At 37.4% G+C, this 25,470-nt stretch overlaps 1 protein-coding gene and 1 pseudogene across 1 annotated transcript in view; both read left to right on the plus strand.

Annotated features, from left to right (window-relative positions):
* Window positions 1–1,044, plus strand: part of LOC135271543 (testis-expressed protein 11-like) — a 34,609-nt gene extending 33,565 nt beyond the window's left edge. The window contains exon 4 of the mRNA XM_064368971.1: window positions 955–1,044. Within this exon, the coding sequence (XP_064225041.1) occupies window positions 955–1,044 (90 nt within the window). The remainder of the gene's footprint in view (window positions 1–954) is intronic.
* Window positions 1,045–7,376: 6,332 nt separating this feature from the next.
* On the plus strand, window positions 7,377–7,556 carry LOC135271559 (small integral membrane protein 30-like; annotated as a pseudogene).
* The last annotated feature ends 17,914 nt before the right edge of the window (window positions 7,557–25,470 follow it).

Consider the following 25,470-nt stretch of genomic DNA (forward strand, 5'->3'; position numbering starts at 1 on the left):
TAATGTACTGTAATTCAAAGGGAAGCTTTTTTTAAGCAAGACAGGTCTTTACACATTACTTATGCTTCATATCTTGGATTCCTCGTTGAGGATCTGTTTCTGTAGTCTTATTCGGGTAAAATTTATGAAATACTTTTTATATGGGTATAATCAATTTCTAGATAGATGACTTCTATAAACACTGTGGGGATATTTGGATAAATTATTAGAATTAAAATTTCTCCTATGCAGTTTCCCAGTATTCTGAGAGATGAAAATTAGGTAAAACATGGCATTAATGCAGGGACTGAGATGCCGATTCCTATGGCACCACTCACGTACTTGTTCCTACTTTCATCTCAATGGTAATTTATCTAAAGAAAATAATTGTTGTTGCTCAAAAGTGTCCATGAAACTAATTATTTCTAAATAAGTCTTTTGACTGGATAGTGCTTTAGACACATTATAGAACTTCAGAATTTTTAAAGTTGTCTCAATTTTGGAAAAAAAAAAAAAAAACCATTCATTTTCCCCTCACTCCTCATCAATAGGGATTTTTTGTCTTTAAATATTCTTCCTGCTTTAGTGCCTTTAACTGGATCTGGCAACAAAAAGCAGGGTTTTAGCCTGCCCTTTGGCTGGGCAATTATTGGGTCTCTCATTTCCTGTTACAAAGGATCTTTTAACTTCTATTGGTAATTTATTGTAATACTTTTTCATACATAACTAATTCCCCAACCTGAATATTTTGCAGTTTATCCTTATACAAATTGAGAGGTTTTGACAAGGAAGCTTATTTTGATGTATGGGACACATTAAGTATGTTTTTGTTTGTTTGTTTTTTGAGATGGAGTTTTGCTCTGTCTCCTAGGCTGGGGTGTAGTGGCACGGTCATTGCTCACTGCCACCTCGGCCTCCCAAAGTGTGTTGGGGTTTAAGGAAATCATGAATCTAATGCATTTTTTTTTATTCCAGATTTCATATCTTCATGAACTCTGTTACAACTTTGGAGCAGAAACCCAGAAGAAAAATAAATATGAAGAAAGTTCTTTCTGGCTTAGGTAACATAAAAAATGAATGTAAATTCAGGAATATTATCATAGATGTCAGTTAATATTTACTGTAGAGTACCTGGGCAGTTTAAACCTTCTCTGACTTCAGAAGCCAATATGCTATGTTTATTTACTCTTTTAACATGTATTGTTTATTATTCTTACACATTGCCAGTTCATAGTTCATAGAAAAATGTGTTTTCTTCTTTTTCTTTCTTTCTTTTTTTTTTTAAACAGGGTATCCAGATGTTTTAATGATCGCCATTCTAACTGGCGTGAGGTAGTATCTCAGTGTAGTTTTGATCTGCATTTCTCTAATGACCAGTGGTGATGAGCATTTTTTCATATATTTCTTGGCCTCATGTATGTCTTCTTTTGTAAAGTGTCTGTTCATATCCTTCGCCCACTTTTGAATGGGCTTGTTTATTTCTTGTAAATCTGTTTTAGTTCTTTGTAAATTCTGGATATCCGCCCTTTGTCAGATGGGTAAACTGCAAAAATTTTTTCCCATTCTGTTGGTTGCCGAATCACTCTAATGACTGTTTCTTTTGCCGTGCAGAAGCTGTGGAGTTTGATTAGGTCCCATTTGTCTATTTTGGCTTTTGTTGCCAATGCTTTTGGTGTTTTGGTCATGAAGTCCTTGCCTGTGCCTATGTCCTGATTCATGTCCTTTGTAGGGACATGGATGAACCTGGAAACCCATCATTCTCAGCAAACTGACACAAGAACAGAAAATCAAACACCGCATGTTCTCACTCATAGGCGGGTGTTGAACAATGAGAACACAAGGACACAGGGAGGGAAGCACTATACACTGGGGTCTATTGGGGGGAAATAGGGGAGGGACAGCAGGGCGTGGGGAGGTGGGGAGAGATAGCATGGGGAGAAATGCCAGATATAGGTGAAGGGGAGGAAGGCAGCAAATCACACTGCCATGTGTGTACCTATGCAACAATTTTGCATGTTCTCCACATGTACCCCAAAACCTAAAATGCAATTTAAAAAAGTTAAAAAAACAAAACAAAACAGGGTATCTCTCTGTCACCCAGGCTGGAGTTCAGTGGCATGATCTCTGCTCACTGCAACCTCTTTCTCCTGGGGTCAAGTGATCCTCTGACCTCAGCCTCCCAAGTAGCTGGGACCACAGGCATGTGCCACTATGCTTGGCTAATTTTTTCTATCTTTGGTAGAGAGGGTGTTTCACCACATTTCCCATGCTGGTCTCAAACTCCTGAGCTCAGGCAATCCACCTGCCTCGGTCTCCCTACGTGCTGGGATTACAGGTGTGAGCCACCACTCCTGGCCAGTGTTCTTTTCTTAATATGAGAACTTACTCCCTTTTCCCCATTCCTCCTTTATATCTCTATCAGGAGTATAGAAAACTTTGTTGTTGTTGCTTTGGTACTTATTGCTGTCTTGGTACTTATTATACTCTGGTACCAGAGTATAAGGTGGAGGTGTGATTGGGAGTAGTATTGGCTAAAATTACTAGTTTTAGATGAATTTCGTCATTTTAATATCAGTCAATTAAGTATTTAACGCTGTATGCTGAGTACTATGCTAAGATTTGGAGTCTTGTGCTTAATCTGGAAATTTCAAGAAAATTATACAAAAGTATAGGAACTGTGCAAGAACCCTGTCTTTCACTGAAAACCTAGACCCAGCACAGATTCTGACACACAGTAGATACTCAATAATTGTTAGTTAAATGAGCATATGTGAAAATTGTATTTTTGTGGCAATGTCACATAAGATGTAGTGCTTTGAATATCAGAAGATCATAGAGTAGGCTGGGCATGGTGGCTCACGCCTATAATCCCAGCACTTTGGGAGGCCAAGGTAGGAGGATCGCATGACGTTGCACTCCAGCCTGGGCGACAGAAAGAGACTCTGTCTCAAAAAATATATATATATCATGGAGTAAAATATATCAAATCAATTCACTAAATGTTTATCCTTGCTGAGTGCAGGGTTAGTTCTAGTTATTTGGAGATACTCCTATGATTCTTTTAACTATAGACTAAGTATTGTAACTATGATGCTTGTCATTTAAGAAAATAAATACAAATCTGGGCACTCAGATTATAGTACTCACAGGCATATCTATCACTAGCAAAACGCTGATGCAAATAAGTTATATAATTTAGAGCCCGAAGATTGATCAAACTCTATATAAAGAACTATTCCTAATAGAACAGGCTGGAGTTGTATTCCTGTATTTGGGAGTAGAGCACTCACAAAGTTTATGGCATCAATGTATCAAAAGACTATAATGCCAAGAAGTCAGGAATAGGGAAGTCCAAAAAGTAAAAAAAAAATGATACTGGTGCCATGGATGGCTTCTGGAAGCTTAAGACTGGAGGTGAGCTTGGAGTTTATGATAAGAATAAGGGTGAGTTAGGAGTCATAAAAATAAATGTTCTCCAGGAACTGGTCATAACAGCAGGCTGAGGCTTGACGTGGCATGACTCGTAGGTTATTTGCACATATGCCATTGGTTGTTGACTTTTTATCTGTTATCATTTTCTAAAGAATCTCATGAAAAGAAAATATAATGATGAGACATCCATATTATAAGGTAGCATATCTTAATGGCTGTATTTGTTGGAATATAATGTGACCCACAGTGGTATTTTCATAAAAATCTAAATAAATAACAAATTTATATTGCGCTAGTATATTATGAGTCTTTTGTGTTCACATCACTAGAATAATATTTAAGAAAATAGGAAAAACGTTAATTTTAGCGCTAGTAATTACATATTATTTTAATCTTTCTGCTTCATTTTTTCTTCCACATCTTTTGGGAATTAAAAGTAACCTGGTGGAATATTCACAAATGCCTTAAAAGGAATTATCATATTTTAATGTTTTAAAAGAGGCAAAAATAATTATCAATATTATTAACTGTAGGAATTGTAGCACAGTAAATAGTTTTTCTAGTAGTAGACCAACTGTCAGACTTTGTTCTCATCTATGACATTAATGTTGAATTGTTAAATATTGTGATACTTTATTTAGAATTGTTGTGGGGTTTAAATATGATAATGCATGTCTTATAGAGTATTCAGTAACATGCCTGGGAAATAGAAACTTCTTAACAAACGGTAACTGCTGCTGCTATCTTTAGGTGCTGTTTGCTATTTATTGCAGATGGACTCTCTTGTGGCCATTCCACTAGTTTATTCTAAAATTTATCATAGTCAGATCAAGCATGGATTACTTACTAACTTCCCAAATAAAATGTCATAAAAACAAACATCTACATCTTTCAATATTTCGAACAATTTTTAAAAATCTTTTTGTAGAGACGGGGCCTCACTATATCAACCACAGTGGTCTCAAACTCTGACCTAAAGTTATCCTCCCACGTCAGCTTCCCAAAGTGTTGGAATTACAGGTGTAAGCCACTGCGCCTGACCCTTTGGAATAATTACTTCATGCTTTATATCCATGTGTTAAAAAACCTGTTGGCAGCAGTTGGTGATACAATCAGAGATGAATAGCTGCTAATTGAGCACTCTTTTCTGTAGATTTTATACCAGAAGGAGGTCATTGAAAATGAGTACACATTCTACTGGCTCAACTCTTTTGAGAACAGTGAATATCTTAGACTAAAGGTTATATATAATTTGGAAGTACCCATTCAGTCTAAAAGTAAAAACCTCATTTTCCACAAATGGTATAATATCAAAATGCTGTAGTATATTAGAATTTTGTTGAAATTGAAGCCTAGAACAATATTAAACGTAAAGAATGGTAATGGGTATCATTTAAAAAGCTCATATATTTTCCTTGATTTTTGTTAACATCTCGGTTCAAGACCTTTCTGCGTTTTTATCACCCTTCTGCCTTTTCTTTTGCTAAGTTCATAAATAGCTCCTACTCTCCTTGCTTTCTGCCATACTCTTTTGATCATGTTCCCTTAGAGATACCACAGGTTAAAAGAAAGCTGCTGTAATTATGAATGAAATTGAGATTCCTTCAGCTCACTTTACTGTGAATTGTCAGTGTATTTGCTGCAATGTGTTAAATGACAAATTCTCTGAGACCTTTATAAATATAAAATTTCAGATTTTCAAAATCTGAATGCAAGGTTTGGAAATAATATGTTTAAGAGGTTTTTTGTTTGTTTGTTTATTTAATAAAATACCATTTTTCCCTCCTTCTCCTCCTCTTTTGTGAGTCTTGGAGTATTGAGCTCCTATGTCTGCTCCTGGTAGAAGGCAGGGATAAATAGATGAGAGAGGCTGTTGATATAGAAATTTCCTTCACAATCTAGATAATTTGTTAGTAGGCTCCATTGTCCTGGCGGAATTTAAACTGTGTTTAGCTCTTAAAGTCCTATCTAACTATTTGGACGTATATTATGCTGAACTTGGCTTTTGAGAAAAGGTATACAGAAATTTCACTGTAACAAATTAGTGTTCTACAAAGAAGAATTGCATATTAATATAAATAAGTTCAACTCAAAATGCTTTAGGGTTACATTTATTGACCACAAAGACTTTGCAGATTTTTTTCCCTGGGAGAAAAATGCTCTACTTTCCAAACCTTAGTCATATTCTTAATTCTGAATGATTTTTTTTAATTTTCCTGTATTCCTTGACACTACTGACCTATAGCAACATCAGACATTTCTGTGGCTGATAAACACTTGAGAAGCTCACTGATTTCCTTTTGCTGTAAGATGTAGCTGATAAACACTTGAGAAGTTCACTCTTTCCTTTTTGCTGTAAGAAGACCTCCTACTGTTTTCTTCTTTTCCCCTTAAGTTTCATTGAGATATAATTGACAAATGAAAATTTTATATATTTAATAGTGTACAACATGATGTTTTGAGATATATATATATATATATATATACACTGTGAAATGATTACCACAATCAAGTTAATTATCATATCTATCACCTCACATAGTTTCCAGTGTTTCCTCACATGTCATTACAACAGAATTTTATTAGTAATCATCAAACACACAGTATTCAAATTTCACTGACTATCTTATAAAATCTAATACAATTGATTTGTCCAGGACTGTGTATTGTGATTGATTGAGGTGTCTCTTATGTCTAGTTGAATCCATAGGTTTTTTCCTTTTTTTTCTTGCTATGTATTTGTTAAAGAAGTCAGGTAGTTTCCTGCATTTTGAATTTTGGTGTCCCCATTCCTTAATATGTTTATTTTTTCTGTGTTCTCTGTATTTCCTGTAAATTAGTAATTAAGATTGTAAAAGCTCTTACCAGATTTTTTTGCAGAAATATTTCATAGGTGGTGTGGTGTACTTCCATGAAGGGTTTTGTATGTTAGTTGTTTTGCTTTTTTAGTTGTTTTCACTGATGGCTGTGATATTAGCAGCCATCAGTGATCATTGCCTAGATTCTTTATTTCATCGGTGTTTGTATAATAATAGTATTCTAATTGTGTCATTTTACTTTTCCTTTATGAGCTGGAATACTTCTCTAGAGTGCAACTTCCCTTAGCAACTGTTTGATTACTCTGAGGTCCGGTTGTCTGAGTTACCATTTTTTTTGTGTGTGTAGTGAGAACATTTAATATCTACTCTCAGCACATTTCAAGTATACAATGCAGTATTAACTATAGTTACCAAACTGTACATTAGATTTCCTTGTAAGAAAGAAAGAGAGAGACGAAAGTAAGTTAGTTAATGGAGATAATGCCCCAAGGAAATCAGCAATTTTCAAATGGATAACTCCTTTTAAAAAGGTAAGGAGGGTTGAGAGGGATAACATGGGGAGAAATGCCAGATATAGGTGATAGGGGGATGCACCTTGCCATGTATGTACCTATGCAACAATCCTGCCTGATCTGCACATGTACCCCAGAACCTAAAGTACAATAAAATAATAAAAAATAAACCCACATGTACAATACAATACCAATTTTTTAAAAACAAAATATTTCTACTGTGCCTCTGGAAGGGTCTATACCAAAACATTAACAATGTCCATCACTAGTGTTGGAATTATGAGGAGGAATATGGATTGTTTTTATTTTCTTATGTTTATCCATTTTTTTATAAAGCTTTTTAAATGTATATTTTTATTAGAGAAAAAAGTATGGAAATTATTTTTTAATATAATGCATGACTTCTCTTTATTATATTTCCAATAAAGATATACTTCCTCTTTGTCAAAAAAAAAAAAAAAAAAAAAAAAAAAAACGGAACCAGATTCCTGTAATGATTGCTTCCTGGAAGGCAGTGTCAAGTGGAACCCCTTAGCCTCAGCATCCAGAGCTCCAGGAAGGGAACATTTCCAGTCAGATAGAATTGTATATATACTGTTTCTTTGCAGACTTCAGCCATCAAGATCCCACCATCATGACTTCTGTTTCAACACAATAGCTCTTAGTCCTCATTTTACTGCTTTTGTTGCTGCATTTTGTTGAAGCAATAGAAGCCAGAGATGCAATCACTCTCTTGTTACGTGTGATTCTTGGCATTGCAGTCATCTGTGCTTGCTTGGGGGTATGTGCACAAAAGAGAAATGGACAGATGTGACTTTGAAAGGCATCCCGAATCAAACTTTGCCCTGAAAACCTTTGTACTAGTGAGGCTAAACTTGAGCTTTGGTGTTTGAAAGTTTATAAGAAACAGTAAATAGGGGAGTTCCACATTATTATTTGTTTCCTATAAAATGAGAACTAATTGATATGCAAATTAGAAAAATTGTTTTCCTTACAATAAATAATGCACTGAAAAATGCAGCCTATAATTTGTATTTTCTGGCTAGAAAGGGGGTTCAAGAAGTAAGATGGCTGAAATTTATGTAAGTAATATTTCATGGTTTTAGAATTCTCTAAGCTGGGCATGGTGGCATGTGTCTGTAGTTAGTCCCAGCTACTTGAGAGGCTGACGTGGGAGTGATCATGCCACTGCAGTACAGCCTTGTTGACAGAGTAAGACCCTGTCTTCAGAAAAAAAAAAAAAAAAAAGGACATGAAATAGGAAGAAGGAAGTTCTTGCCCAGAATCCTAAGAAATCACCACTCTTCAGTTATAATCTCTGCCTCCTAAATCATTAAGGAGTCTTTTCTCCATATTTTCATTTGACTTTTGTTTTGTTATTGCCCAAGTTAATATTGTATTTAGATATCAAATAGCCAAACATAGATGCTTTTATCTCTGGAGAAAAAAAAATTTAGAAAAGCGCATTCAGCGTATCTAACATTAAAATGGAGAAAAGAGTTAATATAAAAAAAATCCTTTATTTATTTATTGTTTTAAACTTTTATTTTAGGTTCGGGGTACATGTGAAGGCTTGTTACGTAGGTAAACTCATGTCATCGGAGTTTGTTGTACAGACAATTTAATTACCCAGGTATTAAGCCCAGTATCCAATAGTTGTATTTTCTGCTCCTCTCCCTCCTCCCACTCTCCATCCTCAAGTGGACCCCAGTGTCTATTGTTCCATTCTTTGTGTTCATGAGTTCTCATCATTTAGCTTCCACTTGTAAGTGAGAACATGTGGTACTTGGTTTTCTTAAAAAAAAAAACAAAAAACACTTTATATCGACATTGAAATGGAGAAGAGATTTAATGTTAAAAAACTTTATATTAATTGAGTAACATCCCCATGGTGAGAAGTACTATATGAAATATAAACTCATTATGTTGTTAAAAAATAAAAAAGGGATGAAATGATGTTGAAAATGAAACCTGTAGCAGCAGGCTGTACACAACAACTTGTGAGGAAAAAAATCAATCATTTGTGTCCTAATTGAAGAGGACTGATGATTAATAGTACAAATAATAGCCAACACCACAGACATCTCAATTTGTTCTGCTTATGTAAATCTGACTGAAAAATTAAAGTGGAGCAAATTTTCCACTCAATGGATGCCAAAACCATTGTGCCCAGATCAGTGCTTTCATTGGACATTTTAAACAAGTGGGATCAAAACCCTGAAGCATTTCTTCAAAGAATTGTAACAGGAGATGAACATGGCTTTACCAGTATCATCCCAAAGAGAAATTACAATAAAAGCAATGACTACCAAGAAGTGGAAGTCTAGTCAAAGCAAAAATGGCTCTGTGAAGAGTAGAGATCTTAGCAACAGTTTTTTGGGATGCTCAAGGCATTTTGCTTGGTGATTTTCTGGAGGGCCAAAGAATGATAATGTCTGCTTATTATGAGAGTGTTTTCAGAAAGCCACAGAAAAACTCCTGGAAGGCTTCACCAGTGTCCATCTCCACCACAACAATGTTCCTGCTCATTCCTCTCATCAAACAAAAGTAATTTTGTGAATTTCAATGGGAAATCATTAGGCATCTACCTTACAGACCTGATTTGGCCCCTTCTGACTTCTTTTTGTTTCCTAATCTTAAAAAAAAATCTGTAAAGGGCACCTATTTTTTCCTCAGTTAATGTGAAATGTGAAAAAGCTTGCATTGACATGGCTAAATTCCTCAGTTCTTTATGAATAGGCTAAATGGCTAGTATCACAAAGGTATCTTAAACTTGGTGGAGCTTATGTTGAGAAGTAATATATTTTAATCTTTTAATTCCATTTTTCCAAAAGTTTTTTGAAGTCATGTGATATTCTCGAATTCTACAGGTTGTCTCTTCACTCTGTTGTTTCCTTTGCAGTTGTACATGTTTTTTAGTTTGATGTAATTCCGTTTGTCTATTTTTGCTTTTGTTGTCTGCGCTTTGGGGGTCATATCTAAAAAATGATTTCCCATACAATATCAAGAAGCTTTCCCCCTGCTTTTTTCTAGTAATTTTACAGTTTCTGGTCTTACAATTAAGTCTGTAATTCATTTTGAATTGATTTTTGCATACGGTGGGAGATAAGTTTCCAATTTTATTCTTCTGTATGTGGATATCCAGGTTTTTCCAACACCATTTACTGGAGAAACTCTTTTCTCCATTGTATGCTCTTGGCAACTTTGTTGATAATCAGTTGCCCATAAATATGTGGATTTTGTTCTAAATATTCTATTCTGTTCTGTTGGTCTATATGTCTTTTTAAATGTCCATACCATGCTGTTTTGATGACTATTAAATGTCTAGTGTATTTTGAAATCAGGAAATGTGATGGTTCCAGCTTTGTTCTTTTTGCTCAAGACTTCTTTGGCTATTTAGGTCTTTTGTGATTCCATATAAATTTGAGGATTGTTTTTTCTACTTCTGTGAAAAATGCCATTGCCATGTTGATAGGGATAGGACTGAATCTGTAGAATGCTTTAGGTAGTATGGACATTTAAAAATATTAAGTCTTCCAATCTATGAACACAGGATATCTGTCCCTTTATTTGTGTTTTCTTCAGTGTTTTTTAGTTTTCAGTGTACAGGTCTTTCACTTCCTTGGTTAAATTTACTCATCAGTATTGTATTTATTTTTGACACTATTATAAATGGGATTGTTTTTGTAATTTTTGGGTATACTTCCTTGTTTGCATATAGAAACTACTGATTTTTATGTTGATTTTGTGTTTTGCAACTTTATTTATTAGTTTTAATAGATTTTTGGTAGCATTTTAGGGTTTTCTAATACAAGATTATGTCATCTGCAAACAATTTTATTTCTTCCTTTCATATTTGAATGCGTTTTCCTCCCTCATCTTGCCTAATTGCTCAGGCTAAGACTTCTAGCACAATGTTGAATAGAAGTGGTAAGAGTGGGCATCTTTGCTTTGCTTTTTTCCTATGTTAGAGGAAATGTTTTAACCTTTTTACCATCTAGTATGATGTTAGCTGTGGACTTGTTGCATGACTTTTGTTATGTCGAGGTACATTCTTTCTATTCCTAATTTGTTGAAATATTTTTTTATCTTGAAAGGATGATGAATTTAAAAAAAAAAGTTTTTTTTTCTGCATCTATCAAGATGACCATATGATTTTTATCCTTTATTTTGTTAATGTGATATATCACATTTACTGATTTTTGTATGTTGAACCACCCTTGTACCCCAGGAATAATTCCCAGTTGATCATGGTGTATGATCATTTTAATGTGCTTTGTAATATGGTTTGCTAGTATTTTGTTAAAGATTTTTTCATCTGTGTTCATCAGGGATAATTTTTTTGTAGTGTCCTTGTCTGGCTTTGGTATCAGGATAATGCTGGCTTCATAGAATGAGTGTGGATAGGTTCTCTGCTCTTCATTTTTAGGGAAGAGTTTGAGAAGGCTTGGCATTAATTTTTTCTTAAATTTGGTAGAATTCACTTGTGTTTTCCTTGGTTGTGAGATTTTTGATTACTGATTCAATCTCCTTATCATTATTTTATGTTTTTGTGTTCATTAACTTAAGGCTTCCAGCTGCATCCACGTTGCTGCATAGGACATGATTTCACTCTTTTTTTATGGCTAGATAGTATTTCATGGTGTATATGTACCACATTTTCTTTATGCATTCCATCATTGATCGGCACCAAGGTTGATTACATGTCTTTACTATTGTGAATATTGCTGCAATAACATACGGGTGCATGTGTCTTTTTGGTGTAATGATTTGTTTTCTTTTGGTTATATCCCCAGTAATGAAATTGTGGGGTCAAATAGTAGTTGTAAGTTCTTTGAGAAATCTCACAACTGCTTTCCACAGTGGCTGAACTAATTTACATCCCCACCAACAGTGTAAAAGAATTCCCTTTTCTCTGCAACCCAGTCAACACCTGTTATTCTTTGACTTTTTAATAAAAGCCACTTTGACTGGTGTGAGATAATATCTCATTGTGGTTTTGATTTGCATTTCTCTGACGATTAGTGACACTGAGCATTTTTTTATATGTTTGCTTACCACTTGTATGTCTTCTTTTGAGAAGTGTCTGTTCATGTCTTTTTAATCCCCACTTTTTAATGGGGTTGTATTTTGCTTGTTGAATTACTTAAGTTCCTTAAAGATTCTGAATATTAGACCTTTGATGGATGCATAGCTTGCAAGTATTTTCTCCCATTCTGTGGGTTGTCCATTTACTCTGTTGATAGTTTCTTTTGCTGTGCAGCAGTTCTTTAGTTTAATTAGTTCCCACTTGTCAATTTTTGGTTTTGTTGCAATTGCTTTTGGTGAGGACTTAGTCATAAATTCTTTTCCAAGGCTGATGCCATTAGGTAGTCTTCTTTGGCTTAAATCAACCTGGTATTCTATAATCTCTTACTTGAATATTGATATCTCTCTATGTTTGGGAAGTTCTCTTGTTATTATCCCATTGAATAAACTGTCTACCACTATCTCTTTCTCTACCTCCTCTTTAAGGTCAGTGATTCTTGTATTTGCCCTTTATGAGGCTATTTTCTACATCTTGTAGGAGTGCTTCATTTTTTTTTCTTTTGTCTCCTCTGACCTGTATTTTCAACAGGTGACTGTCTTCAAGGTCACTACTTGTTTCATCTACTTGTTCAGTTGTGCTATTAAGAGATTCTGATATCAGTATATCAATTGCATTTTTCTATTCCAGAATTTCTGCTTAATTCTTTGTAATTATTTCAGTCGCTCTGTTAGATGTATCTGAGAGAATTCTGAATTCCTTCTCTGTGTTATCTTGAAGTTTTTTGAGTTTCCTCAAAATGGCTAATTTGAATCTCTGCCTGAAAGGTCACATATCTCTGTCACTCTGGGATTGGTCCCCGGTGCCTTATTTAGTTTGTTTGGTAAGGTCATGTTTCCCTGGATGGTCTTGAGGCTTGTGGATGTTTGTTGGTTTCTGGGCAGTGAGGAGTTAGGTATTTACTGTAGTCTTTGCAGTCTGGGCTTGTTTGTACCCATCATTTTGGGGAAGGCTTTCTAATATCCAAAGGGATATTTACATGTTGTGATATATGTATTTGGTCACAGCAGCCGCATCTGCCTTAGGAGGCACCCCATGCCCAGTAATGCTGTGGCTCTTGCAAACTTTTAGAGGTCTCACCTTGGTGGTATTGGATGGGTGCCAGAAAAATTCTCTGGATTACCAAGCAGAGACTCTTTGTTTTCTTCCCTTACTTTCTGTCTAACAAATGGAGTCTGTCTTTCTGTATTGAGCTGTCTAGAGGTAGGGGAGGAATGATATAAGCACCCCTGTGGCCACCATCCCTGGGACTGCGCTTTGTCTGACCTGAAGCCAGCATAGCACTGGATCTCACTCAGGGCCTGCTATAAGCTGATACCTGGCTACCACCTATGTTTGATTAATGAACTAGGGCTCTACAATAGCAGGGGAGGTGATGAAGCTTGCCGGGCTTGTGTCCTTCAATTCAGGGCATCGAGTTCCCCCGGCTTCTGGCAGGTGCAGAGATTCTGGCTGGGAACAAGGGCCTGGAGTCAGAATCCTTAGGGAGCTACCTGGTGCTCTTTTTACTGTACCTCAAATACCAGCTCACTTGAGTGAGCTGAGACCCAAGCCACAAGACACAGTTTTTTCTGCTCTTCCCTCCTCTTTTCATAAGCAGAGTATCTTCCTATGGCCACCACTGTCACAGGCCCATTGGGAGTACTGTTAGGCTCCACTGATGTTCACTGAAGACCCAGGGGCTCTTCAGTCAGCTTGTGAGTGGTGCCCTATCTGGGACTCATCTTGCAAGGCAGTGCACTTCTCTCTGGCCTAGGGCAGGTCCAGAAGTGCCATCGAGTCAAGACCTAGAATCGGGGACCCCAAGAGACTCCTTGGTGCTCTACCCTACTGTGGCTGACCTGGTACCTAAGCTGCAAGATGAAGTCCCCTGTCATCTTCCCTTTTCTTTTGTCAAGCAGGAGACTCTCCCCATAGCCACCATAACTGGGAATGTGTTGGCTCACACCTGAAGCCAGCACATCTCAGATTCTCACCAAAGGCCCACCCATGGTATGCACTACTTGGATATCACTGCTGATGATTCAAAATCTGTCAGCTTTCTAGCCAGTGGGTGATGAATCCTTTCAGAACCGGGTCTTTCCTTTCAAGGCAGCAGATTCCCTTCTGGCTCTGGGTGTGTCTAGAAATGTCATCCAGTAGCTGGGGCCTGGAATGGGTGTCTCATGACTCTTCCTGATGTCCTGTCTTTCCATGGCTGAGCTGTTATCCAAATTGCAAGACTAAGCCCTCTTTACTCTTCCCTTTCCTCTCCTCCAGCAGAAGGAAGGGGTTCTTTTTTGGAGTTGCAAGCGGTGCTGCCTGGGCTTGGGGGAGGGGCAGGGTAGACACTCCCTTGGCTACCCAGGCTGGTGTCTTACATGCCCCTAAGTTTACTGACTCCAAACCCACAAGGACTTGCCTTGTGGACCAGACTGCCTTTCAAGTTTATTTAGGACCCCAGTGCACTTCAGTCCACAGAAATGAGGCCTACTACAACTTAAGTTCCAATTACTGGAAGAGATGATTGCCCTCTGAATAGGGCTGGTCTAAATGCAGTCTCCATTGACATTGACTGAGTTGTGCCCAGTGTTGCCTTCTGCTGTGAAAGGGCAGCACTGAGTTGCAATGCAGAGTCTCACAATCATTGCACTCTCTATCCCCCAAAAGCACAGATTCTTCCCATTATGTGGCTGTGAATGGGGTAGGGGTGGTGTCGGCAATTCAACTGTCTTTTCTACTCTCTTCAGTGCCTCTTTCAGTTATATGAAGTTAAGACCAGGAACTGTGATCACTCACCTGATTTTTGGTTCCTAAAAAATTGCCTTTTTTGTGTAGATAGTTGTTAAGTTTGGTGCTCCTGCAGGGAGAATGATCAGTGGAGACTTCTGTTTGGCCATCTTGCTCTGTCTTCTACATTTATTTTGCATCCTGAAATTTTACTGAAGCCATTTATTAGTTCTAAGAGCCTTTTTTTTTTTTGGAGTCTTTAGTGCTTTCTAGTTATAGAATCATAATGTCAGCAAAGGGAGATAGCTTGACTTCTTTTCCTATTTGGATGCTTTTTTTTCTTTTAATTTTGTTATTTATTTATTTATTTTTAATTTTTATTTTTTTTGTTTGCTTTTTATTTCTTTCTCTTGCCTGATTGGTCTGGCTAGGATACATAGTATGTATTAGGCCATTCTTGCTTGCTATAAATAAATACCTGAGCCTATTTAATTTATAAGAAAAAAGGTTTAATTGGCTCATGGTTCTACAGTCTGTACAGGAAACATAGTGCTGGCATGTGCTTCTGGTAAGGCCTCAGAAAGCTTTTTCTCATGGCACAAGGTGAAGTGGGAGCAGACATTTCACCTGGCAAAAGCAGAAGAAAGAGAGCAAGGGTAGGAGGGAAGGTACCACCCACTTCTACAAAACCAAATCTCATGAGAATTCATTCACTCATCACCAAGGGGATGGGCTAAGCCATTCATGAGAGATATGTCCCCATGATCCAAACACCTTCAAGCAGGCCCTATCTCCAACACTGGAGATTACAATTCAACGTGAGATTTGGGTGGGGACATTCAAACTATACCACAGTACTATGTTGAATCAGAGTGGTGTGTGGGCATCCTTGTCTTGTTCCATTTCTCAAGGAAAATGCTTCTAGTTTTGGCCTGTTCATTATGATATTGGCTGTGGGTTTGTCATAGATAGTTCTTATTATTTTGAGGTATGTTCCTTTGATGCCTAGTGTATTGGGTTTTTTTAATCACGAAAAAGTGTTGGATTTTATTGAATGAATTTTCTGTGACTATTAGAGATGATCATCTGGTTTTTGTTTTTAATTCTGTTTATGTGGTCAGTCACATTTATTGATTTGAATATATTGAATCAACCTTACATCCCAGGAATAATGCCTACTTGATAGTGGTGAATTAACGTTTTGTTGTGCTGCTGGATTCAGTTTGCTAGTATTTTGTTGAGGATTTTTATGTCGATGTTCATCACTGATATTGGCTAGAAGTTTTGCTTTTCCTTGTTTCTGCCAGATTTAGGTATCAGGATGATGGTGGCTTCGTAGAATGAATTAGGGAGGAGTCGCTCCTCCTTGATATTTTGGAATATTTTCAGTAGGATTGGTACCAGCTCTTCTTTGCATGCCTGGTAGAATTTGGATGTAAATTCTAGGTCCAGGGCTTTTTTTTTTTTTGGTTGATATGTTCTTTATTACTAATTCAATTTTGATACTCATTATTGGTCTGTTCAGGGTTTTAATATCTTCCTGTTTCAATCTTGGAAGGTTATTTCCAGGAATTTATCTATTTTCTCCAGATTCTAGTTTGTGTGTGTAGTGGTGTTCATAGTAGTCTCTGAGGATCTTTTGTATTTCTATGGGATTGGTTGTAATTATGATATTTGTCATTTCTGATTGTGCTCGGTTGGATCTTCTTTCTCTTTTGTCTTTGGTAATCTAGCTATCAGTCTGTGAATCTTGTTTATTCTTTCAAATAAAACCAGCTTTTGGTTTCATTGATCTTTTGCATGCGGTTTTACGTCTCAATTTTATTCAGTTCTGCTATGGTTTTAGTCATTTTTTTTTCTTTTGTTAGCTTTGGGGTTAGTTGGATTTTTGTTTTTCTAATTCCCCTAGGTGTGATGTTACATTGTTAATTTTAGACGTCTTGATGTAGGCATTTCATGCTATAAACTTTCCTTGTAACACTGCTTTTTCTGCATCATATATATATATATATATATATATATATATATATATATATTTGAGATAGTCTCATTCTGTAGCTCAGGCTTGAGTGCAGTGGTGCAATCTTGGCTCACTGCAACCCCCACCTCCTGGGTTCAAGCGATTCTCCTGTCTCAGCCTCCCAAGTAGCTGGAACTATAGGCATGTACCACCACGCCTGGCTAGTTTTTTTTTTTTTGAGACAGAGTTTTGTTCTTGTTGCCCAGGCTGGAGTGCAATGGTGCGATCTCGGCTCACCAGAAACTCTGCCTCCCTTGTTAAAGCGATACTCCTGCCTCAGTCTCCCAAGTAGATGGGATTATAGGCATGCACCATCACACCTGGCTAATTTTGTATTTTTAGTAGAGATGGGGTTTCTCCATGTTGGTCAGGCTGGTTTCAAACTCCCGACCTCAGGTGATCTGCCCACCTCGGCCTCCCAAAGTGCTAGGATTATAGGCGTCAGCCACTGCATGGCACATCCCAGAGATTTTGGCATGTTGTGTCTCTTAATTAATTTCAAAGTATTTTTTATTTCTTCCTTAATTTTATTGTTTACCCAAAATCACTCAGTAACAAGTTGTGTTAAATTTCCATGTAATTGTGTGGTCTTGAGAGATCTTCTTTGGTATTCATTTCTATTTTTATTGCACTGTGGTCTGAGAGTATGATTTCAGTTTGTTTGAATTCATTGAGATGTGCTTTATGCCCAAGTATGTGGTCAATCTTAGAGTATGTTCCATGTGCAGATGAGAAGAATGTATGTTCCGTGGTTGTTGAGTGACATATTCTCTAGAAATCAATTAGGTCCAGTTGTTGAAGTGTTGAGTTAAAGTGAAGAATTTCTTTGTCAGTTTTCTGCCTTGATGATCTGTCTAATGCTGTCAGTGGGTTCTTGAAGTTCCCCCTATTATTGTGTGGCTAAGTCTATTCATAGGTCTAGAAGTACTTGTTTTATGAATCAGGGTTCTCCAATGTTGAGTGTATATATATTTAGGATAATTTAGTCTTCTTGTTGAATTGAATCCAATATTGTTATGTAATGTCCTTCTTTGTCCTTTTTGATGTTGTTGGTTTACAGTCTGTTTTATCTGATGTAAGAATAGTGACCCCTGCTTTTTAAAAATTTTCTGTTTTCATGATAGATCTTTCTCTATCACTTTACTTTGAGCCTGTAGGCATCATTACATGTGAGATGCATCTCTTAAAGATAGCAGATGGTTGGGTCTTGTTTTTTTATCTAACTTGCTATTCTGTGCCTTTTATATGGTACATTTAGACCATTTACATTTAAAGTTAATATTGATGTGTGAGGTTTTGATCTTGTTGTGTTGTTAGGTGGTTCTTTTGGAGACTTGACTGTAGTTCATTTATAAGGTCTGTAGGCTAGGTACTTAAATGTGTTTTTATGGTAGCAGGTATCATTCTTTTGTTTACATGTTTAGAACTCATTTAAGGATCTCTTGTAAGGCTGGTCTAGAGTTAATGAATTCCTTTAGTATTTACTCGTCTGGAAACTATTTTATTCCTTCTTTGGTTATGAAGCTTACTTTGATGGGATATGAAATTCTTGGTTGGAATTTCTTTTATTTAAAGATACCGAAAATAGGCCCTTAAATCTCTTGTAGCTTGTAAGGCTTCTGCTGAGATGTCTGCCATTAGCCTGATTGAGTTCCTTTTGTAAGTGACCTGATCCTTTTCTCTAGGTGACTTTAACATTTTTTCTTTCATGTTGACCTTAGAGAATCTGATGAATATATGTCTTGAGGATAACCATCTTGTATAGTATCTCACAGGGGTTCTCTGAATATCTTGTATTCCATGTTGACCTCTCTAACAAGACTGGGGAAATTTTGGTTGACTATATTCTTATATACATTTTCCAAGTTGCTTACTTTCTCTCCTTCTCTCTCAGGAATGCAGTTAGTTGTAGGTTTGGTCTCTTTACATGATCCCATATTTCTTGGAAGTCTTGTTCAGTTTTTAAATTCTTTTGTCTTTATTTTGTCTGACTGGGTTAATTTGGAGGACCAGTCTTTAAGCTCTCAGATTTTTTTCCTCAGCTTGGTCTATTCTGTTGTTAGTGCTTCCAACTCTATTACGAAATTTCTGTAGTGAAAATTTCAATTCCAGAAATTTAGTTCAGTTTTTTGTTAAAATGGCTATGTCAATTCTTGCAGCGTTTTACTGACTTCCTTGGATTGTGTTTTAACTTCCCCTGGAATCTCATTGAACTTCCTTGCCATTGAAATTCTTAATTCTACATCTGTTACTTCAGCCACTCAGATCTGGTTAGTTACCATTGTTGGGGAGCTGGTATGATTGTTTGGAGGTAAGGAGACACTGACTTTTTGAATTGCCCTAATTCACATGCTGATTCTTTCTCATCTGAGAGGGCTGGTTTCTTTATCTTTTCAAAGTTGCTGTTGTTTGGATGAGGTTTTTTATTTTTATATTCTTCATTTCCCTTAAGTGTTTAACTTTGGAATATGTTGAGTATAGTCAATTAGCTTTGTTCCTGGGACTGTCAGAGGGTCAAGTCTCAGTATGGGATCTTTATTTGTGGCTAGATTCCTGCATTGTGTCATAGGCAATGTTTGCTAAAATAATTTTTGTTTGGTGGTGTAATTAAGTCTATGACCCAGTAGATGGTACTTAAGAGTAAGGGCCGGGGCTGGGCACAGTGGCTCACACATGTAATCCTAGCAGTTTGGGAGGCCAAGATGGGAGGATGGCTTTAGGCTAGGAGTTTGATATCAGCCCGGTCAACACAGTGAGACCCCCATCTCTAATTTAAAAAAAAAGAAAAAGAGGCCAGGCATGGTGGCTCATGCCTGTAATCCCAGCAATTTGGGAGGCTGAGGCGGGTGGATCACGAGGTCAGGAGTTCAAGACCAGCCTGGCCAAACTCCTTCTCTACGTCTCTACTACACTGCCCAAGTCAAACTCTGTGTCTACTACAAATACAGAAATTAGCTGGGCATGGTGGTGCATGCCTGTAAGTCCCAGCTACTTGGGAGGCTGAGGCAGGAGAATCCCTTGAACCTGGGAAGTGGAGGTTGCAGTGAGTGGAGATTGTGCCACTGCACTCCAGCCTTGGGGACAGAGCGAGAAATAGCTCAAAAAAAGGGTAAGGGCCAGAAGATAGGCTGTTATTCAGCTTTGGGCTTCTTTAGTATTTCAGCACCTTCACAGCTGTGCTTTGAGGTGGAGGAGATAGGGGGAGTCAAGAGGTGAACCCCTCACCAAATCTATTCCTGCACCTTGGAGGAGTCCCCTCCAATCACTGTCATCATGCCTGTGTTTCCTTGGTCCCAAGGGAGTCCTTGCTGGCTGCATTCCCCCCTCCCTTACAGGGCATCCTGAGCCTTAGGTTAGGTTGCCAGGATACTCATAGTTCCCAAGCCTTCTGTGTCCAGATTGCTGGGGCATTAGGTGTTCCAGGGTGCAGGGATCCCTCAGGCAGAGGCTGCAGCAGGCAAATAGGCTACACCCGGACCGGTCTTGTGGAGGGAGGCACACCCAGCCTTCACACCAGCTCAGATACCCACACCTCACTCTTCTCAGTGTTCCGAGAGTCAGGACTTCTCCTCCTTTCAAGTTCTGTTTACAGCTTGAAACTTCTGAGCTGTGTACTCGAACGATGTAGGATTGGGACTGGGCCTGCAGCTTTGTACTCTGGCCCCTCACAGTTGAACACTAGCTGTCCTGGGGGTGCTGAAGTGCGCCAAAGCCACTGGCAAAGCACTCAGGCAGGGCAGTGGAGGCTATGCTGTGTACTTGCTCTTGTGGGAGAATGCAGGCAGGGGTCTTGGGAGGTGTTGGCAGACAGGGGGCATGCAGATCGGATGCACTTCAGTCATGCAGGAAAGCCATCTCTGCCCTCTCCTCCCTCCTGGCCCGGCAGTCAGCAGAGTCATGTTTTGCTGCAGCTGCCTTGCATGCAGAACCTTCTGGGCTCTGTGCAGGCTTAAGCTCTGCCTCTGCCTACTCTCTTGGCATTTTCCCCTGCCAATTTAAATGTATACGGGGTTTGTGGAATCTCTTGTAGCTAGGATCCCAGAGGTCCATGGTAGGAGTGTGTTGACCCACAATTCCTTCATTTACTCCTTCCTTAGGACCTGTTGAAGGCTGACAGCTGGTCCTGGTGCTTGGTAACTCCATGCAGAGTTCCCAGCTTCCTGTGCCTATTCCAAGTCAGTGTCTGTGTTGCCTCTCTGTTGACTGTTAGTGTTTTCTCTCAAAAGATCTGTTTGAAGTGTGATGGTTTACTTGATATTTTGGTTTCTCTTGGTGAGAGAGGCACTTCCGAGCTGTGTCATGGCAACCGTCTTGTTCCTTATCCAAGTTTGTACTTTTTAGTCATTATCTCCACATTCTCTCCACAGCTCTGTCTCTGTAACCACCATTCTACTCTGTGCTTTTATGAGTTCAATTGTTTTGGATTCCAGGTACAATTTAGAACGTGTGGTATTTGACTCCATGCCTGACTTATTTCACTTAGCATAATGTCCTTCTGGTTCATCCATGTTGTCACAAGTCACAGTTTTTCCTTTCTTTTAAAGGCTGAATAGTATTTCATTGTGTATATAATGGTACATTTTATTTATTTATTTATTTATTTATTTTTATAATGGTACATTTTAAATCCATTCATTTGTTGAGGGACACTTAGGTGGATTCTATAACTTGGCTATTGTGAGTAGTGCTGCAGTGAACCCAGAAGTGTAAATGTCTCTTAGACAAACTGATTTCAAATATTTGAGGTAAATACACAAAAGTGGGGTTGCTGCATCATATAGTAATTCTATTTTTAGTTTGTTGAGGAACTTCTATGCAAGTTTTCCATAATGTTTGTACTAATTTACATTCTCATTGACAGCGTACAACGGTTCCCTTTTTTTTATATCCTTGCCAACCCTTATTATCTTTCATCTTTTTGATAATAACCATTCTGACAGGTATGAGGTGATATCTCATGGGTTTTTTGTTTGTTTTGAGACAGAGTCTTGCTCTGGAGTGCAGAGGTGCGATCTCCACTCACTTCAACCTCCGCCTCCTAGGTTCAAGCAATTCTCATGCCTCAGCTTTCTGAGTAGCTGGGATCACAGGCGCCTGCCACCATGCCCAGCTAATTTTTGTATTTTTAGTAGAGACGGGGTTTCACCATGTTGGTAAGTCTGGTCTCGAACTCCTGAGCTCAGGCAATCCACTCGCCTTGGCCTCCCAAAGTGCTGGAATTACAGGCATGAGCCACCACACCCAGCCTCATTGTGGTTTTAATTTGCACTTCCCTAATGTGTAGTGATGTTGAACGTTTTTTCATATATCTGTTGGCCATTTGTATGTGTTCTTTTGAGAAATGTGTGTTTACTTTTCTTGCCCACTTTTTTTTTTTTTTAACAGGATCTTATTATATTGCCCAAAGTGATCTTGAGCTGGTCTTGTACTCCTGTGCTGAAGCAATCCCCCTACATCAGCCTTTGGAGTAGCTAGAATTATAGATGTGTGCCACCATGCCTGGCTTTTTGCCCATTATTTAATTGAATTATTTGTTTTATTGCTATTGAGACATTTTTTATATACATACATACACACACACACACACACACACACACATATATATATTCAAAATCCTTACTGGATATATGGGTTAGAAATACGTTCTCCCAATCTGTAGGTTGTCTCTTTGCACTGTGAATTGCTTTCATTGCCGTGCAAAAGCTTGTTAGTTTGATATAATCCCACTTGTCTCTTTTTGCCTTTGTTTCCTATGCTTTTGTGGTCAAATTAGAAAACTCATTGCCCAGACCAGGCCATATGGTTTTTCCCCTGTGTGTGTTTTTTTCCCTCAATAGATTTACATTTTCTTATCTTCAAGATTATTGTAGTTTTCTTTTCTTGGAATGTCCTTGTCTGGCTTTGGTATTAGGGTAATGCTGACCCTGTTAAAAGAGTTTAGAAGTATTGTTTTTTCTTTTTTTTTGGAAGAGTTACATTTAGGTCTTTAATCCATTTCAAGTTGATTTTTGTATATGGTGGGAGAGAAGATTTAAATTTCATTCTTCTGTTTGTAGATATCCAGTTTTCTCAACACCATTTGTTGAAGAGACTGTCCTTTTTTCATTGCATATTCTTGGCACTTTTGTTGAAAACCAATTGACCATTCATATGTGGGTTCATTTCTGGGCTCTCTATTCTGTTCCATTGGTTGATATGTCTATTTTTATGCCACTACCATGCTGTTTTAATTACTATACATTTGTAATATAGTTTGAAATTAGGTTTTGTGAATCATTCAGCTGTATTCTTTTTGCTCATTATAGCATTGGCTAATGGGTGTTTTTTTGTGGTTTTTTACACATTTTAGGATTGTTTTCCCATTTCTATGAAAATTGATGTTGGAATTTTTATAGGGATTGTGTTGAATCTGCATATCACTTTGGGTCATATGGACATTGTAACAATATTAATTCTTTCAATCCATGAACATGGGGTATCTTTCCATTTGTGTTTTCAATTTTTTTTTTTTTTCGGTTTATAGTTTTCAGTATATATGTGTTTCACTTTCCTGGTGAAATTTGTTTATTTCTAAGTATTTGATTTTTTTGTAGCTATTATAAATTAGATTGTTCTCTTTATTTCATTTTTGGTTAGTTCATTGATCATGCCTGGAAACACTATTGATTTTTGCATGTACATTTTGTATTTTGCAACTTTACTGTATTTTTAAATTCATTCTAACAGTTTTTTGGTGGAGTATTCAGGATTTTCTATATATAAAATCATGTTCAGCATCTGATACAATTTCACTTCTTCCTTTCTTGTTTGGATGCCTTTTATTTTCTTTCTTTTGCTGAATTGCTCTGGTGGGGACTTCCAATACTATGTTGGATAGAAATGGCGAGAGGGGGCATCCTGTCTTGTTGTAGATCTTAGAGTAAAGGTTTCAGTTTTTCACTGTTGAGTGTGATGGTAGCTGTGGGTTTATTATATATGGCCTTTATTGTGTTAAGGTACATTCCTTTTATATCTAATTTGGTGAGAGTTTTATAATGAAAAGATGTTGAATTTTGCCCGATGCTTTTTCCACATCAAATCAGAGGATTGTATTTTTTTATTTTTAAAAGTTGTACATATATATATATATATATATATATATATATATATATATATTTGAGGTCTCCTACTATTGTTGTTATATTGCTATTTATCTCTCCCTTTAGTTCTGTTAATATTTGGTTTTTATTTTAGGTGTTTTGATGTTAAGTGTATATATATATTTACAACTGTTAGATCCTGTTGATGAATTGACTCCTTTATCATTATATAATGCCCTTCTTTGTCTCTGATGACAGTTTTTGACATAAAGTCTATTTTTTTCCAATATAAGTATACCCAACCCTGCTCATTTTTGGTTACTATTTGCATGGAATGTATTTTTTCCATTCCTTCACTTTCAGCCTATGTGCGTCCTTAAAGCTAAAGTGAGTCTTTTGTAGGAAGGAAATAGATTTGTTGTTTTATCCATTCAGCCAGTTTGTGTCTTTTGGTTGGAGAAATTACTCCATTACAGTTAAATTAATTATTGATAAGTAAGGACTTACTATTGCCATTTTATTAGTTGTTTTCTGAATGTTTTATAGTTTCTTTGCTCTTCCCTTCTTGCTGTCTTCTTTTGTGACTTGATTTTTCTAAATAATGGTATGGTTTGATTCCTTTGTCTTTATTTTTTGTATATCAGTTATAATCTTTTGCCTGTGGTTGCCATTACAGTTATGTAAGACCTCTTATACCAGTTTATTTTAAGCTGATAAAAACTTAATTCTGGGGCCAGTCGAGGTGGCTCACACCTGTAATCCTAGCCCTTTGGGAGGCTGAGGCAGGCAGATTACTAGGTCAGGAGATCGAGACCATCCTGGCCAACATGGTGAAACCCCGTCTCTACTAAAAATACAAAAATTAGCTGGGCACAGTGGCGCACACCTGTAATCCCAGCTACTCAGGAGGCTGGGGCAGGATAATTGCTTGAACCTGGGAGGCGGAGTTTGCAGTGAGCCGAGATCGAGCCATTGCATTCCAGCCTGGGCAACAGAGCGAGACTCTGCCTCAAAAACAAAAAACAAAAAAAAAACTTAATTCTGATCACATAAAAAGCTCTGCATTTTATTCCTTTTCCTCTACATTTTGTTTCTTGATGTCACAGTTTACATCATTTTATATTTTGTGTTAATGAACACATTAATGTAACTGTAGCTATTTTAAATACTTTTTTCTTTGAACTTAGGCTGGGTATGGTGGCTTCTGCCTGTAATCCCAGCACTTTGGGAGGCTGAGGTAGGTAGAATGCTTCAGGCCAGGAGTTCAAGACCAGCCTGGGCAACATGGCAAAACCTCCTCTCTAAAAAAGAAAAAAAAAGAACATAACATTTTATATATGTAGGGGCTCTACGTAAGTGTTACATACATAGAACATGTAACGATAAAGTCAGGGTATTTGGGGGTATCCATCACCTTGAGTATCATTTCTATATGTTGGAAACATTTCAAGTCCTCTCTTCTAGCTATCTGAAATGTATAATACATGGTTGCTATTGTTTGCCTGACTCTACTACTGAAAATTAGAACTTATTCCTTCCAACTATATATTTGTAACCATTAATCAACCTCCCCTCATCTCCCCATTCCCACCCACACACCTTTCCCAGACTCTAGTGTTATCATTCTACCTCCATGAGATCAACATTTTTAGCTCCCACATATGCGTAAGAACATGTGATATTTGTCTTTCTATGTCTGGCTTCACTTAACATAATGACCTCCAGTTCCATCCATGTTATTGGAAATGACTGGATCTCATTCTTTTTTTCCCCCAAAAACAGGGTCTCACTCTGGTTGCCCAGGCTGTAGTACAGTGATGCAATCTTGGCTCAC

The sequence above is a fragment of the Aotus nancymaae genome, unplaced genomic scaffold, assembly GCF_030222135.1.
Source record: "Aotus nancymaae isolate 86718 unplaced genomic scaffold, 86718_ANA_hifiasm-v0.15.2.pri h1tg000081l, whole genome shotgun sequence".
Lineage (NCBI taxonomy): Eukaryota > Metazoa > Chordata > Mammalia > Primates > Aotidae > Aotus > Aotus nancymaae.